We start from the raw sequence: 17927 nt of genomic DNA, 5'->3' as shown, positions 1-17927 counted from the left end.
TGCTTGCCTGCTTGGAGCCTTCTCTGAGCAACTTCCCAGTGCTCTGCTGGTTGTCCTCTTCTCTGAACTCTCTGACCATGTGGCCTCTACCGTTGGGAGCATGCTTAGCACACATACTACCACTATGGGCTGTCAGTTGTAGCACCAGCCTCAAGCAGACATCAATAATGTATAAATGAATAAATGGATGATTGAAAAATCAGTTCTTTAAACTAGTGCTATGTCAAAAATATATCTATTAAACTTGTTCATAATTCAGCATATATTTATTACCCACAAATTTATTAAACCAAAAAGAAACCCACATCAGTTTCTGTATAGATTACTTAGCATTTATGTCTTCAAGATGAAAACAGTTGGCTATAACATTAAGGAATGCACAATGATTTTCTTGAGTAGAGAGTGGAAAAAGAAGTTCCCATGTATATTTTTTGTGCCCTTGGAAGACAGATTTTCTCACTCTGTAAATTTAACTAGGTATGATTGCTTTCTCAACCAAGTGAGGATAGCATGGGGCATATAGTTCACTTGATGATGTAAAACTCTTTTGATACTGGCTTATCACCATATAGTGTCCACTTGATTGATGAAGAAGAATATGCTGATTAAAGTTGAGCCTGCGTTTTGATATTTAAACATATCTGTCTCTGTTTCCTATGGATCCTAAGCCTGCCAATATGAATCCCAATGAAATCAGAATATTTTCTAAACTTTCAAACTCTCAGTTGCAGAAAAAGAGAATAGATTTGTGATGCAGATAAATCATATGTCCAGAAAGAAAGAGAACAAAGTATGCAGTCAGTCTGAGTGCAGACCAGAAAGCGGCTGCTGCTGGAACAGACTGCATATTCATGGCTAGAGCTGGCATAGGCCACAGGGTAGTGATTATCTTTGGCTTGTCTGTTCATGGTGGTGAACCTCAGTGTGTATGCAGTGGAGTCAGAACAACCTAGGCTGGCTTAAAACATTAGTACCCTCGAGGATATATTTATGTAAGACTCAGTACTAATTTGTCATAGAAAATAGTGCACATGTTTCTATTCATAAGAACATGGAAGTCTTTTTCTAGTACTTGATTCATTTTAGCCAATGTGGAGTATTCTCTGATGGGCTGAGGAAGACCTTCATTGGTTTATGGAAACTTATAGAACTCTTTGTAGCACATCAGTTTCTGTGTAGACTGTGTGAAGACATAACCCTTTTCTTGTGATGACCTACTTGGGATGTGTACTTAAAGTCATTCTCTTTTCAGTAATTTTAGATATTTGTATGGTAAATTTGAAATATCATATTAGCAGTTCCTAAGACAACTAAAAGGAGAAATAATCTGTTGGACTATTGGAGTTACTGATGATTAAATCAGATCATGGTTAAATATAAATCTTACTAGGAGTAACACAATGTAATCCACCAGTGAATAACAAATATCAGGTTGAGCTGATCTCATAAATGCAAGAACATTTTTGCATTAGAAGTTCCATCATGTAATATATCACCTAAAACATTGAAAAAATAAAAAACATTCATCTTAATAGATGCAAAAACTGAATTTGACAAAATCAAAACCCATTTAGGATAAAAGTTAAAAATTTTTTTAATTTATTCATTTATTTATTTGGATGTACCTTGTCTTAGTTGCTGCATGTGGGATCTTAGTTCCCTAACCAGGAACTGATGCTGTAGCTGAAACTCCAATACTTTGGCCACCTGATGCGAAGAACTGACTCATCTGAAAAGACCCTGATGCTGGGAAAGATTGTAGGCGGGAGGAGAAGAGGATGACAGAGGATGAGATGGTTGGATGGCATCACTCATCAATAGACATGAGTTTGAGTAAACTCTGCGAGTTGGCGATGGATGAGGAAGCCTGGTGTGCTGCAGCCCATGGGATCGCAAAGACTTGGGCGCGAGTGAGCAACCAAACTGAACTGAACTGAACTGAACTGAACCAGGAATCGAACTCTGGACCCCTACGTTGGGAGCATGAAGTCTTAGCCACTGGCCATTAGGAAAGTCCCAGGATGAAAGTTTTTAGCAAACTAGGAATGGTGATATCTATATTAGAATCCTACGCTTGCTGTAATGAATTACCACAATCTTGATGGTGTAAACTACAGAAATTTATTTTCTCACAATCTAGAGGTTAGAAATACGAAGCTACTCTCACTGGGCTGAAAGCAAGGTGTCAGTAGGATGACTCTAATGGGACAATCCATTCTGGCTTCTGGTGGCTGTTGGCGTTCCTTGGCTTGTGGGCATATGATTCTAACATCTCCCTCTGTGCTCACATCGCCTTCTCTTCTGTGATCAAACATCCTATTGCCTTCCTCCTAGAAATATTCATGAGGCTGCATTTAGCGACCTCCTGGATAATCTCCCTATCTTAAGATGCTTAAGTTAATCAAATCTGCAAAATATTTATTTTTTAATTAATTAACACTGTATAAGGTGACATTCACTGGTTCCAACGATTAGGACTAGATATGTTTTAGCAGAGCAGTATTTAGCCTCCCATACTATGAGACTTTCTTGACCTAATAAAAACCTACATGTGTAAAATAGATAGCTAGTGATAAGTTGCTGTATAACACAGGGAGCTCAGCCTGGTGCTGTGTGACGACTAGAGTGGTGGGATGGAGGACTGGAAGGGAGGCCCAAGAGGGAGGGAATACAGGTAAACTTATGGCTGATTCACTTGTTGTACAGCAGAAACCAATACAACATTCCTCCAATTTAAAGAAAAAACCTACTAATAAGCATTATTCTGGTCTATAAACCTTAATATGCATTCTCTTTAAAATCAGGGTTATAGTGATGCAAACAAATAAAAAATGAAAAGGAGGAAAATCCAATTAATAAAAGTATAAGAAATAATGGAATAAAAAATTATTATTTGACGAATAGTATAGTAATAATTGTTTCAGGAAAAAATCAACAGTGGATACTAACATCAGTTAGTGAAAGTATGATGAGAATCAGAATATTTACCTGATCTCAAAGTATCCCCTTTCAAAATGTTTATGATGAAAGGGAAAATAGTAACTTTATTATTTTTTTTTAATTTTTATTTTATTTTTTAACTTTACAGTATTGTACTGGTTTTGCCATATATCGAAATGAATCCGCCACAGGTATACATGTGTTCCCCATCCTGAACCCTCCTCCCTCCTCCCTCCCCATACCATACCTCTGGGTCTTCCCAGTCACCAGCCCCAAGCATCCAGTATCGTGCATCGAACCTGGACTGGCGACTCGTTTCATATATGATATTATACATGTTTCAATGCCATTCTCCCAAATCATCCCACCCTCTCCCTCTCCCACAGAGTCCAAAAGACTGTTCTATACATCAGTGTCTCTTTTGCTGTCTCGTATACAGGGTTATTGTTACCATCTTTCTAAATTCCATATATGTGCGTTAGTACACTGTATTGGTGTTTTTCTTTCTGGCTTACTTCATTCTGTATAATAGGCTCCAGTTTCATCCGCCTCATTAGAACTGATTCAAATGTATTCTTTTTAATGGCTGAGGAATACTCCATTGTGTATATGTACCACAGCTTTGTTATCCATTCATCTGCTGATGGACATCTAGGTTGCTTCCATGTCCTGGCTATTATAAACACTGCTGCGATGAACATTGGGGTACACGTGTCTCTTTCAACACTTTCTAACACCATACACAAAAATAAACTCAAAATGGATTAAAGATCTAAACGTAAGACCAGAAACTATAAAACTCCTAGAGGAGAACATAGGCAAAACACTCTCCGACATACATCACAGCAGGATCCTCTATGATCCACCTCTCAGAATATTGGAAATAAAAGAAAAAATAAACAAATGGGACCTAATTAAACTTAAAAGCTTCTGCACAACAAAGGAAATTATAAGCAAGGTGAAAAGACAGCCTTCAGAATGGGAGAAAATAATAGCAAATGAAGCAACTGACAAACAACTAATCTCAAAAATATACAAGCAACTCCTACAGCTCAATTCCAGAAAAATAAATGACCCAATCAAAAAATGGGCCAAAGAACTAAATAGACATTTCTCCAAAGAAGACATACAGATGGCTAACAAACACATGAAAAGATGCTCAACATCACTCATTATCAGAGAAATGCAAATCAAAACCACTATGAGGAAAATAGTCACTTTATAGTGGAGAAACCTGGCACATGAATGTATATGTGCTGTTGCTCAGTTGTGTCCAGCTCTTTGCAACCCCATGGACTGTAGCCCACCAGACTTCTCTGCCCATGGGATTTTTCAGGCAAGAATATTGGAGTGGGTTGCCATTTCATGCTCCAGGGTATCTTCTTGACCTAGGGATCGAACTCAAGTCTTCCACATTGGCAGGCAGATTCTTTACTACTGAGCCACCTGGGAATTCCTGGTGATGGGACAAATCTACATTATGTGTCTCCTGATGTATTATACTGAGGACACAACAATGCTAATGTGTGTTGCCAAAAGTGTATAGCAGGGGACTTCCCTGGTGGTCCAGTGGTTAAGAATCCACCTGTCAATGCAGGAGACATGGGTTCGATTCCAGGTCAGGGAAGATTCCACATGCCCTGCAGAAAGCAAGCCTGTGTACCACAACTACTGAGGCTGCATGATAAACCCTGGTGGCTACAACTACTAAGCTCCCCTGCTACAACCACTGAAGCCCTTGTGCCTAAAGCATATGCTCCACAAGAGAAGCCACCCGGATGAGAAGCCCGAGCACCGCGATTAGAGAGTAGCCTCCTCTCACCGCAACTAGAGAAAAACTGCTCACAGCAACAAAGACCCACCACAACCATAAATAGATAAATAAAAATTTTAAAAAAGAATGCACAGCATGAATTTGATCATGAGACAACAGCAGACAAACTCAAATCAGGGGACAAATTTAGCCACAAAGTAACTGGCTAATGCTTGTCAAAAGGTTATGAAAGAAACACACACACACATACACACATGAAGACTGAGGGATTAAGGAGACTTTACAACTATATATATATAACATGTGCTTTTTATTGCATCCAGGACCAGAAAAAGTATATTAAGGAACAACTGAAAATTTTTAAAATAAAATTTGTAGCAAGAAAATAGTATTATGTCAATGTTAATTTTCTAGTTTTGATGATTATATGATGGTTATTTAAAATGTTAATATTTTGAAGGCTACATAAAGAATCTGCAGGACTTCTTTACTATTTCTTTAACAACTTTATTGAAAATATATTTCACATACTACAGAATTCAAATTTATGGTTTTTTAAATATTCACAAATTTTTGCAGCCATCATCACTATTTAATCTTAGAACATTTTTGTCACATTCCCCCCAAATTCCTTATGCTTTAGGAGTAATTCTCATTTATACACTGATTGTAAGTAAGTTGTATCCTGATTTTCAAGTAATAAAATGCAATGGGGAAATGAATAACTAGGTGGATAGATAGATAGATTGCTGCTGCTGCTAAGTCACTTCAGTCATGTCTGACTCTGTGTGACCCCATAGACGGCAGCCCACCAGGCTCCCCCATCCCTGGGATTCTCCAGGCAAGAACACTGGAGTGGGTTGCCATTTCCTTCTCCAATGCATGAAAGTGAAAAGTGAAAGTGAAGTTGCTCAGTCGTGTCTGACTCTGTGCGACCCCATGGACTGCCACCTACAAGGCTCCTCCGTCCATGGGATTTTCCAGGCAAGAGTACTGGAGTCGGGTGAGATAGATAGATTAGGGCATCTCCAAAGTCTAGGAAATATAGCCCATATCCTGTAAAAGCTATTGGCTTTAACTCCCTTGCTCTTTGTAGAAGTCCCCTGGTCCTCCTTAGTACTTTCTGATAAAGAGGTTACACATTTTTCTTATGAAGATTCTTGCTAAAGATTCTGAATATGTTTTCAACCTCCTTTTTCTGTTTGGCTACAGTTCTTGCCTGTGTAAAAATATACTCTTTTCAAAGACTAAAGAGTACATGAGAGAGAGAGGGAGAATGTGATTGTGTATGAGTGTGTGTGGTATATTTCCTGTATGAAACTATTATTTCAAAAAAACTGGAGCTACAGCTATATACATAGAGGCCATTTGTATCCACAGCAAAACATTGCCCTTGGATTGAGGTTGCCGTTGTTGCTGAATTGTCTGCAAGGTCACTGCAGTTTTAAGAAGGACCATCTCCAAAGGCCAATACCTCCATATGCTTTTGCTTTTAAAGGTTAAATTGCCCTTGGGTAGGGCTTAGTTTGCTGTGTTTAAAAGTTCATCTAGTCAGGAAATTGTAAATATAAAGTTACATTTCCCTGTCACTTATCATTCTGCAGCTCATTAAGTTTCAACTAATTGCATCTTCAGAATTCAGAATCTTAGAGTTTCTCAGCTTTACCACCAGACTGAAATCTTAACACCCAGGTCGTTAGAGTTTTATTTACTTATCCTAGGCTATCAAAAGATCTTCGTTTAGAAATGGGCAATTCCTGGCTAATGGATGTGACTCAGGACTTTGAAAGGTAAATATTTCTAGTAATCTAACTCGTTTTAGCAGTCATTCTAATTGCTTGTGGCATTTTCCTTAATAACATTGTCTGATGGCAAAATGTCTATGGTAATATTGCCAGGAAACTAGATTTGATAAATGTCTAGCATACCAATAAAATTTTAACACTTAAACTGGCCTGATTCTTCAGCAGCTAAATTGGATTCTGAGCTTTTGTTACACTATGATGACATCTCATGTGATCACTTTTCTTCCAAACCCTTTGAAAACCTTAAGGAGAATGCCAGTACCATTCTGTGAAAGACTTCTGTGAGGAGGGAATAATTCTTAGAGAAGCATAGCAGAGGAGAGGGAAGCTAATCCTGAGACACTTGCCTTATGTAATCGTACTATTGATAAGGAATGATCACTTGGCAGGCAAATAAAAAGTGTGCATTTGAAAATCAGTTTTACTGCAGAGTTCCTCACAAATTACTTTCACCTATTTTAGTTATAATTCAAGTCAAGAGTAGCATTAACTTTTTTTATTTAATGAGGCATGCTTTTTCTAGGCCTCTTTGATTTTTAAGCATTTCAGTGAATAAAGGGGAAAAGAATACCCATACATCATTTTTTCTTTATTACCCATAAATTATTAAACAGACTTTGATTTCATCCCAAATTGCCATGCTAGTGCCAAACACCTTTAATTGTTTGTCCTTTAAATTAATGTTGGGATGAAATATGCAAATAACAACCAGCATATATTTTTATTTACTCTTACTTATTTTTTTAAGACATTTGATAATTCTACTGTGTGAATTGGCATATTTTAAGTTGATTTGCTTGGTGAGCATGTCATCATTTTGTTGTTGTTCATTCACTCAGTCGGGTCTGACTCTTTGCAACCCCATGGACTGTAGCATGCCAAGTTTCCCTGTCCTTCACCATCTCCCAGAGTTTGCTCACACTCATGTCCATTGAGTCAGTGATGCCATCCAACCACCTCATCCTCTGTCACCCCCTTCTCCTCCTGCCCTCAATCTTTCCCAGCATCAGGGTATTTTCCAACGAATCAGCTCTTTGCATCAGGTGGCCAGAATATTGGAGCTTTAGCATCAGTCCCTCCAATGAATATTCCTGGATGATTTCTTTTAGGATTGACTGGTTTGATCTCTCTGCAGTCCAAGGGAATCTCAAGAGTCTTCTCCAGCACCATAATTCAGAGGCATCAGTTCTTCAGTGCTCAGCCTTCTTTATGGTCCAGCTTCTTTATGGTCATATCTGTACTTGACTACTGGAAAACCCATCGCTTTGACTATATGGATCTTTGTCGGCAAAGTGATGTCTCTGCTTTTTAATACACTCATAATTTTGCCAAGGTTTTATTTTGTTGCATTCAAAGGTACCTCATGCTGAAAACATTAGAAGGTACATTTGTGATTTATGGCAACATTAAAGTGGAATTTAATCTTGAGCCATCTAAATATAGCAGAGTGAGGGTGGTAAGAGAAGAAAGATATTAAATGCTGATACCATTGGTTATGTAGATTCCAAGGACCTAAAAATCAGCAAGCTTAGAAATGCACATTTGAATCCAGATGCTGTGAAATTCAGTTGTTATGAAACACAAGCAATTACATCAGTTGACTTTACTTTGAAAAGATGAATATGGAAAGAGTGAGAGGAGTATTGCTTTCTGGATACAGTGAGGACTCCTTCTTGTGCAGTAGAAGTCACCGTGCTGCAGTAGCTTCTCAGTCTTTACTCCTTGTGTCTTGGTAAAACAGAAGATGCTTAGTGATGGTAACACATTCCAACCGATTGGACCACTGGACACCAGTTGTCTTCAAAGCAGTGTGTGCCCACCACCATTCCCTGGGTCATGGGAGGGAAAAGTGTACATTAATATTTTTTAAAGGAAATTTAAAACTAAGCATTATTTATGTTTAGTAGATGGATTGGCACTAGGGCACTTATTTATCTCTGTGATAGTCACATTAGATGTGATAGAGCCAGAGTGCAAAGCCAGGATTTGGATTTGGGTTTTGGTTTTTCTAATCATAGTCATCATCATTTAAGTCCATTTGCCACAAAATCTGACTCCAGGTGCAGTATTCTGACTGCTGCTTCCTCTCCTTCCCTGTAAATGTGAGTAACTTAATCCAGTGGCTGTTGGCCTTGGCCTTTTGGTCCAGTAGGGAAAGCAGCATTTGCATACTTCCCACCACCTGAGGAAGCTGCAATCGCAACCTCTAGGGCTTTTCCCACAGGCTTTTCACCACTGAATTTGCCTGCCCTGCATTGTAGAAGTGATCTAACCATGCCCTTGTCATGGGGCAGCTTATGCCATCTCCTTGCTTATTATGAGTGTGAGCAGCTTCTAATGTTGTCAGGTAAACAGTGCTTCAGCACAGCATTCCTGTGCGGAACGACATGACTGAATGAAAGCCAGAAGGACCTTCAACCAAGCTTTCAAAAAATCGCTCTGAGCAGGAGCCCTTGACTGCCTTTGTCTTGATTTTCCTCACCTTGTGCTCTGTTCACTTTGCATATTCACATCTGTTTCTTCAGCATCTCAGCAGTCCACATTGAGTGATAATGATAACGTCAGGGAACAGGGAGCTGGCACGGGGACTGATGGCAAGAGGTTTTCCTGCAGCTCCTGTCTATTTCTGCTGGAACTAAAAGTGCTTCCGCCTGCCAATGCCGGAGACACAGATTCAATCCCTGGGTCAGGAAGATCTCCTGGAAGAGGAAATGGCAACTCACTCCAGTGTTCTTGCCTGGAAAATTCCATGGACAGAGGAGCCTGGTGGGCTACAGTCCAAGGGGTCACGCGGAATCGGACATGACTGAGCATAACACAACCAGTAACAATAGGTGAGAGGTGATGTCAGAGGTGGGGGGATCAGAAAGGGGTATGAGAACAGACCCTGAAACAAGCTGAGCAAAAGGCTCCCTGGAGTGGGCCCCCAGGACTCTTCAAATGAGACAAAAATATTCTGGACATTATTAAAGGTCATTGTAAGTGTGATGTTCTGGGTAGTTAAACATTTTTCTCAGATCCCTGGATTGGAGTAATGGCTTAGTGGATTATTTTCAAGTTGGCTTTACTTATTGTTCCATTCTAAAAGCAACTAAAGTATTTAGAGTGAAGTTGCAAGTTAATTTCATTTCAAGTTAAGTTACATGAAATTAAAAGATACTTGCTCCTTGGAAGGCAAGCTGTGACAACCTAGAAAGCATGTTAAAAAGCAGAGACGTCACTTTGCCAACAAAAGTCCATATAGTCAAAACTACTGGTTTTTCCAGTAGTCATCTACGGATGTGAGAATTGGACCATAAAGAAGGCTGAGCGCCAGAGAAATGATGCTTTTGAATTGTGGTGCTGGAGAAGACTGCTGAGAATCCCCTGGACTGCAAGGAGATCAAACCTGTCAATCCTAAAGGAAATCAACCCTGAATATTCATCTAAGGAACTGATGCTGAAGCTGAAACTCCAATACTTTGGCCACCTAATGCAAAGAGCCAACTCACTAGAAAAGACCCTGATGCTGGGCAAGATTGAGGGCAGGAGGAGAAGGGGGTGACAGAGGATGAGATTGTTGGATGGCATCACTGACTCAATGAACATGAGTTTGAGCAAACTTCGGGAGATAGTGAAGGACTGAGAAGCCTGATGGGCTGCAGTCCATGGGGTCACAAAGTCTGACACAACTTAGCAACTAAACAACATCAAAAGTTGCAAGAAAGCAGAAATAACTTTCTTTGACAGAAAGACATTTTATTTGTGTTATTGCGGGACACTCACTCAAGCTCCCTGCCCCACTTTCATTCTTCACTCATCTTGGCAGAACCAACTGGTAGGAGAACTGCAGGAACACTCTAAGAGTGTTTTTTCCAAACTCGTTTTTTCTCTCTCTTTCTTTCTTTGTCTTCCTTAAACCTGGAAGCCAAATTTGTCTCATTTGAAGAACGACTTGGTTGCATAAATGACTGCTGTTTCATTCAATGGTTGCATTATTTTTCTGTCAAGTCTCCTCCAGGTGGGCTCTGGGGACTCTGGCTTCCAGAGTATTGCAGCACTATATCTCCGCGAAGTCACCAGGACCTCAGAGGCCCCAGAGTGAAAACAATGGGCGACTGGGGCCCAGGCGTTGTCCCTGGAAGGATGACAAGTCGGCCTCCAGTGGCGAACATTGCTAAATATTATACTCCATAGCTGAGATTGTTTTTCTTTTGCAGCTGAGCTTTTGAGAAACCCTTGGGAATTGCCCTGGGTTGAGTTGGATATTAGTGAAATTAATTCTCAGCTATTCAGGAGAAAGTTACTGTAGGTGGGTCATGCTAATTGCTCCAGGCAGAAAGAACTCCCCGGTATGTTGGGGTTTGTAATAGAAGAATGATAAGTAAAGCAGCCAGAAGAGGAAGTGTGGAGGGCTGCTTTGTAGGAGTTTCATTGATTTAGCATCTGTAAGGAAAGTTTATTTTTTAAAAAAATCTTTTTTTTTTATTAGTGAACAGGAGAACATTCAAAACTAAGACAGATAGCAGCCAACTGGGAATGCTGTGCAGTTTGGAATAGCTTAGGCTGCTGTTCAATCATTTCCCCAAACAGGAAACCACAAAATGTTAGAGATTAAGGTCACTGGATCATTGGGAAAAGAGCATAACTTTGTCTGCAAAGTATTATGGTGGATTGTAAATGGGCCAAAATATAAGCATAAATCTTTCGTCTAAAAATGTAACAACAAAAATCCAGCCTTCTCGCAAAAGCTCGGTTTGCTTTCCTGTTGTACCAAGAGACTGAAGCCTCCTCCTGTGGCATTTCTGTAATTTTCCTAATAAGTAGAGGAGTAATTGGGGAAATAAAGAGAAATGCTTTGTATGGTTTGTCATCAATACATGTGTTTCGGTTTGGATTTTTAAAAACGGTTAAAGTTTAGATCAGAAAGTGGCCCTTGTGTGATTTATTTTCAATCTGAAGCTTTAATATGGGTGACAGTGAAAATATAACAAAATGCACATTTATATACATTTCTGCCCCAAACCCCTTCTTTCAAGTGTTCGGTTATACGCATGCTAAGTTGCTTTAGTCATGTCCGACTCTGTGCAACCCCATGGACTGTAGCCCTCCAGGCTCCTCTGTCCAAGGGATTCTCCAGGCAAGAGTCCTGGAGTGGGTTGCCATTGCCTCCTCCAAGTTTGGTTGCATAGGAACCATTAAAAGCACAGGTATCTTTTTTCTCCTTTGAGTGTCATGTGCTCCTCCCACCAACTTAAATTAAAGTCAAAATCTGAGTTTAGAGGCTGTGAGTTCTTCTTAGATGAGTCAGCAAGTAAACCGGTCTGTAGATATCTATAGTTGACACAGTTGGTTGTTTTATGTCTGCCTGGAAAATATTTATCCTTCAGAAGCATTTACTAAGTAAAATAAGGATTAATCATCATTGATTGTGTTCACTGGATTTTTCCTAGAGGGAGGTTTTCTTGCTGAGAGAAGTTAAATTACGAAGAAACTAATGACTTATGTACGTGCAGAACCTGAAAAGTTTATGCTTTGGAATATTAAAATGAGTAGATTTGAGAAAGATTAAAGTGAAACTGACTTTTTTAACTCCTCTTTTTAAGGAAAACTTAGAGAATGAAAGAGTAACCTGCTTTTCTTCCTCTGATTATTCACTCTTTTGAAAAGTTTTTTAAAATCTAGGGTTATTAGGAGGACAGGAGGCACATCTTTTCATGTCTATTCTCTTGGTGCCCAATCCTTTGGCTCTCCGTGAAAGTCAAAGTCAAGCGCTCAGTCGTGTCTGATTCTTTGCGATCCTTTGGACTACACAGTCCATGGAATTCCAGGCGAGAATACTGGAGTGGGTAGCCGTTCCCTTCTCCAGGGGATCTTCTCAACCCAGGGATCGAAACCAGGTCTCTCACACTGCAGGCAGATTCTTTCCCAGTTGAGCCACCAGACTAAATAGAAATTTCATGGGAGCAGATTAAGCAAATACTTGCCATGTATAAATGAGCACACACTCCTTTCTCTAACTCAGACCAAAGCCCACTTCCCTTCCATTTCAGATGGAAGTGAAACTTAGCTGCCTATGGATCCAGGAAGGAAATAAAATAAATGAGTAGTGTTGGACTGTGACATACTGATCTTTCTTTTCTATCTATGACAGAGACATGGATACAGAGGAATATTTTTTTCTCTTCTAAGAACAACAGTAGCATAAGCATTGAATAAATGACAGCTGCTCTTGCACCTCTGTTGGGGGTGGAGGGAGACACTCAGGAAGGGGGAGGACTGTGTCTTAGGGGGACAACTACTGCCCAACCTTTGCCCCTAGTAGCCAGGTGGAAATATGGGCCAGTGTGGTCCGGTCTCCCAGTATTTAAATGCCAGCATCTAATTACAAAAACAACAACAACACCCTGTGGACTGGATGGATATGTCTGCAAGCTAAATACAGGCCCCTGGCAGCCAATTTAAAACTTTTGCACTCCACTATGGAAGTTTATTTTTCAGAGTATTCTTGATATAAATTAACAAAAACATGAATGAAACCTTGCTTTTCAGGTTACAGGATATTTTTACATCTTGTATCCCATTTGGTCCTCCCAAGAACTAGGATATTCCATTTCACAGAATACAAAAACTAAGGCTCAGAATGGATAGATGACATCTCCAGGGTCACTCAGTAGCCCAGGCTTTGGGAAGCTGAGCCAGGTCTGGAGCTCAAGGCTCCTTTCTGCAGGTGTCATAATAACTTTTATAAGCCCCTAATGTTTGTTTCATCAAATTGATGATTTCGTGCAGTTATGTTAGAACTCCCACATCCTAGGAGTTATTCTAACTCTTACTTACATCCTAAATCACAATTTTAATTCACAGGCAACATCTCACTTGGAAATAATGAAGTTATTTGAATAGCTATGTTGAATTATTCTAATGTGATGATGATAATAATAGCCAGTATTAACTGAACACTTACTATCTGCCTAGGATATGGACAGCTTTACATGCATTGTGTTATGTAATTCTCCCAATGACCTTCCCTCATAGATGTTTCTCTTCTATCCATTTTACAAATGAGGAAACTGAGCTCTAGACAGGCTAAGTAACTTAATATCAAGATAATCTTGCAAGTAAGTGACAGAGTTCAGTTCATACCCAGCCACAGGGCCTGTGCTCTTATTCTAAACATGTATCCTTCATTCCAAAGAGTCACGCTTACATGTAAATGTGCTCCTTGCATGTGTAATTACAAATAAAGAACAGACTACGTGTTCTGTGTCCTCTGAGCAGGGGTGGTGGTAGTGACTAAGGCAGGGTGGAAGAGGGCTTAGGAGCACACAGTTTGCATTCAGGCAGATCTGAACTTGATCCATGTCACCAGTTGGCTCACTTCCCTACACCTCTGTCCCTTTGTTCCTAAAATGGATAAATAAGACCTGCCTTTGAGGGATATTGTGAAATCACGGATGTAAAATGCTTAACACAGTTCCTGCGACATGGTAAGAAGAATGAGAGCATTCTATTAATATTATTCCAAAATGTCCCATTAAAAGCTATAATCTTAACCATACTTTTCTAGCTTTTCAAGTATGGGGAAATTCCTTGGGATCTTGAATCCCATGCTATAAAATTAAAGATTCCTTTCAAAGGGTAATTTATAGACTTATGGCTCTGACTATCAAGAAAAGACTGCTGAGACACCATGCCCAATGTGTGTAAAATTAGTCTTGAAAGGCATGTTATTTCATGCATTTGAGTTCGTAGAGTTCAGATTTACCCTGCCTGGGTTCCCTCCTACTGTCGGCCTTTGTCAGAAAGAGTGAAATTGGCAACCAAGTATTAGACACAGAAAGACCATCTGAATAATCTGAAGGTTTGTTTTAGAAGAAATGTTTTTTTGAGTCAGTCTTCCCAGTCATCATCACATTATCAACCTAGTTGGAAAGGAGGAGGACTCTATTTACCTAACTCCCCCAATTTGTGTCCTGTGCTGTGCTTAGAACCCTGTTCACATTTTCTCATTAATTCTCACTGCAGTAAGATGTAGGTCTGACATCTGTATGTCCAGAAAAGGGAACCACAACTCATGGAGGGTGAGCCATGTGCCCAGGGACCCCCCAGTCACTTCATGGTGTGGCATGTGAGGCACAGGTCCAATGATATGTGAGTTTGGATTTCATGCTTTTAGCAACAGCAGCAGCTCTGGTTACTTGAAGCACGAAAGGAACTGATCAGTAGACAGGATATGTTACAGAATTCATGGACAAACCGAAGAACTGGCATGAGAAAAGATAGGGGCCGGGAAAAATTCTGGGACTCAAGGTAGCAAAATTAATGGACAGACTCATCAGGGACCCTTGTGTCACTACTCACAATCCAAAGTCTAGGGAAAGAGCATTTGAGGGTCCTGGCTTAGGTCACATGCTCATCCCTTGCGTGGAGGAGGGAGGACACTGATGGACAGCCTTCACGAGCCTCCCTTGAGGGAATGGCAGTACAGTTACCAGGAGACAGGCGAGTGGACCTAAGCAAGCCAAGATGGCCGACAGTCACTATACAGCACTGCAGAATCCGTTAAAGAGTGCAGTCAACTACACCCTGGAAGTGTTGATACGTCTTACGGGGTATGGGCACTATGCAAGAGCTGTGGGTGCACCAGCGGCTAGGAGGGCTCCATTCTCCACAAGCTGAGGCTCTTCCATAGCTGCTTAATCAACGGCCACTCCCTGCAACAGAAGTAAAGGGTCAGTCGGCAGCTGAGTAATGTCCTTGCACACATCCTGGTTCATAGAGCCAAAGTTAGAGAGAGATGTTGGACAAACAGACTTGAGATTGTTTCTAAACTGGACTCGTGAACTGTGTCTCCTTCCCCAGTGACTGTTTCCTACAGCTTGAGTAGCACTAGACACGGAGCTATGGGGAGTCAGTAGATGCTTGTCGGTTTGTGGGAATTTAGTTCCTGTCTTACAGTGTTCTAGAAAGAAATTTGGAAGACTGGGATCTAGGATGCTTTCTGGCACCTCACTGTGTCCCAGTAAAGTGGGACCTCCAATTTATGGTAAAGTGGAGGTGGGCCTTATAATACTTCTCATCCCCACCCTGTGAAGCTAGATGAAAATAAAGCCATTATACACGTGAAAACACTTTGAAAAGTAAAGAACATAATGAAAATGATTGTATCACCTATTCCTAGTAAAAAACAGAGATGGTTGTAATCCAAATCATCTAGTGCCATCTCTTGTACATGCTTGAATTCTGGAATGAGTTTTTAAGATCATCTCTTGATTGGTGGCTCAGATGATAAAGAATCTGCCTGCAATGCAGGAGACCCAGGTTCAATCCCTGGGGTGGGAAGATCCCCTGGAGAAGGGAATGGCAAGCCACTCGAGTATTCTAGCCTGGAGAATCCCATGGACAGTGGAGCCTGGTGGGCTACAATCCGTGCGGTCACAAAGAGTCGGACACGACTGAGCAAAGAACACTTTCACTTTCACTTTATGATTGAACTAAAGTTATGCTGTTTACCTAGTTGTCATGAAAAAAAATAAACTGATATCTGGTAACACTTGAGTCAGCAGAAGTTACTCCTCAATAAAACATATCTTTTGCCAAACGAGGTTCCCAAACTCTTAGTGTTATTGTTTTTTGTTTTTTAATTTTTTCATTATGGAAGCATCCTAACCACATATACCCTCCAAACCTAGAAAAGAGTCAAGTTAAATCACTCATACTTTGATTACCTTAACTGCTGTTTTGTTTTCTTTTGTATTCTTTTCCCAAGTTCGAAGCATCTTTTTAAAATGTAGTAATTATAGAGCTTCTGTATAGAGTAATTATGGGCTTCCCTGGTGGCTCAGATAGTAAAGAATCTGCCTGCAATGTGGGAGACCTCGGTTCGATCCCTGGGTTGGAAAGAGCCCCTGGAGGAGGGCATGACAACCTACTATAGTATTCTTGCCTGGAGAATCCCATGGACAAAGGAGCCTGGTGGGCTACAGTCCATGGGGTTGCAAAGAGTCGGACATGACTGAGCGACTAAGAACACACACACAATTATAGAGCAGCAACAGTGTTCTTGCCTGGAGAATCCCAGGGACGGCGGAGCCTGGTGGGCTGCTGTCTATGGGGTCGCATAGAGTCGGACACGACTGAAGCGACCTAGCAGCAGCAGCAGCAGCAACAGTGGTATCATAGATTTTCATTGGTTTTTTAATAAGAAGTATTTTTTCATGTCTTTGCATCACCATCAATTTCAACAAACTAACCAGTAAGACATGTAGTAAAAGATAAGAAAATTCTCTAAAAGGAATGGTTCTGCTCCTTCACTGGGGCCTCACAGCTGACCAGAAAGGAAAGTAAGGACACTGGCTATTCAGGGGTGCTGCCTGCTGTGTCCCTGGAAACCTACTCCACCAGCGCTTTCCCTGCCCCCTGTTTTGTTAAGAGTCACTCCTGACAAGGGAAGTGTAGCGAAAAGCTGCATTCATTTCTGTCTCCTCCTCTCAATCTTTAGACCTTGTTGCTTAAAATACCAGCAAGCCTCAGGGGAAGGTTTGCCCCAGACTGTCCCAGTTTTAGCCTGCAAACCCTGCATCCTGGGAAACTCCTCCATCCTGGGCAAACTAGGACAGCACATCACCCACCAGGAAGAAGTGGGCGTGTGTGCACATCCTTCATCAGTGGCCAGCCCGCTGGGGCTTAAGCTTTGTCCTAGCACTTCTCTGACTCAGGATGTGGGTGGCCAACACGTGCCCTCTGACTTCAGGACCACCCACCCCTGTGCTATACCCACCTGGCTTCTCAGCTCACTGTCACCGGATCTGGGGATATCTCACCCACTCACCCAGCCCTGGAGGCACCCAATTGGGATATTCCTGTGGGGGCTGAAGAGAGTAAATATGACATTTAGATTAAAATGGCAGCTCTGAAATTCTTATATTTAAGGCAGCCTTAAATGTCAGCTCTGAAATCACTTCGCTTGATCGTTACTCGTCTGATTTCTTTTTGTTGTTGTTGTTATATTTGGCTTATGCGCCCTGTAGAAGTTAAAAATGTTTTCCTTGCTTTTTTGCAAAGGAAGAATTTCCATTTGCCCCGAAAAGTAGGCTTCTGCACATCACATGCACAAAATTATGCAGTCCGGCCCTTTACTGCCTTACTCTGGAGAGTTTGTACTCTTGTTTAAGATGAGTCTGGAGAAACAAGAGAAATGGCTCAGGGATGGGCTTTATTTCCATTCAGTTCAACAAATGTATACGTATCACTCTGTTTTTACTGTAGCCTGTGGATTTTGCTATCATCCCTCAAAACTGAAGATTCAAATCTATTTCAGTAAATACCCTGATAAAGTAAGGTTGCAAGTGACACTCAGAAAGGTGCAGGCTTCACAGAGTGGTGACAAAGAGGAAAAATGGCTAGGTACATTTGTATGTGTGCCA

At 40.8% G+C, this 17927-nt stretch overlaps 1 protein-coding gene across 7 annotated transcripts in view; it reads left to right on the top strand.

Annotated features, from left to right (window-relative positions):
* CPVL (carboxypeptidase vitellogenic like) overlaps positions 1-17927 on the top strand; it is a 126779-nt gene that overhangs the window by 83014 nt on the left and 25838 nt on the right. For 2 of the 7 annotated variants that reach the window (XM_086398437.1, XM_086398436.1), the window contains one exon: positions 1636-3638. The exons of 4 other annotated variants lie outside the window; for them this stretch is intronic. In XM_086398437.1, the coding sequence (XP_086254563.1) occupies positions 1636-1656 (21 nt within the window). In that variant the 3' untranslated portion in view covers positions 1657-3638. Of the gene's footprint in view, positions 1-1635; positions 3639-17927 lie in introns of those variants that run through there. One more of the 7 variants, XM_086398438.1, reaches the window with a different exon arrangement.

Source organism: Bos grunniens, chromosome 4 (genome assembly GCF_055505025.1).
Source record: "Bos grunniens cultivar Pamir isolate PY7600 chromosome 4, Bosgru_T2T1.0, whole genome shotgun sequence".
Lineage (NCBI taxonomy): Eukaryota > Metazoa > Chordata > Mammalia > Artiodactyla > Bovidae > Bos > Bos grunniens.
This window is presented reverse-complemented; position numbering and strand designations above follow the sequence as displayed.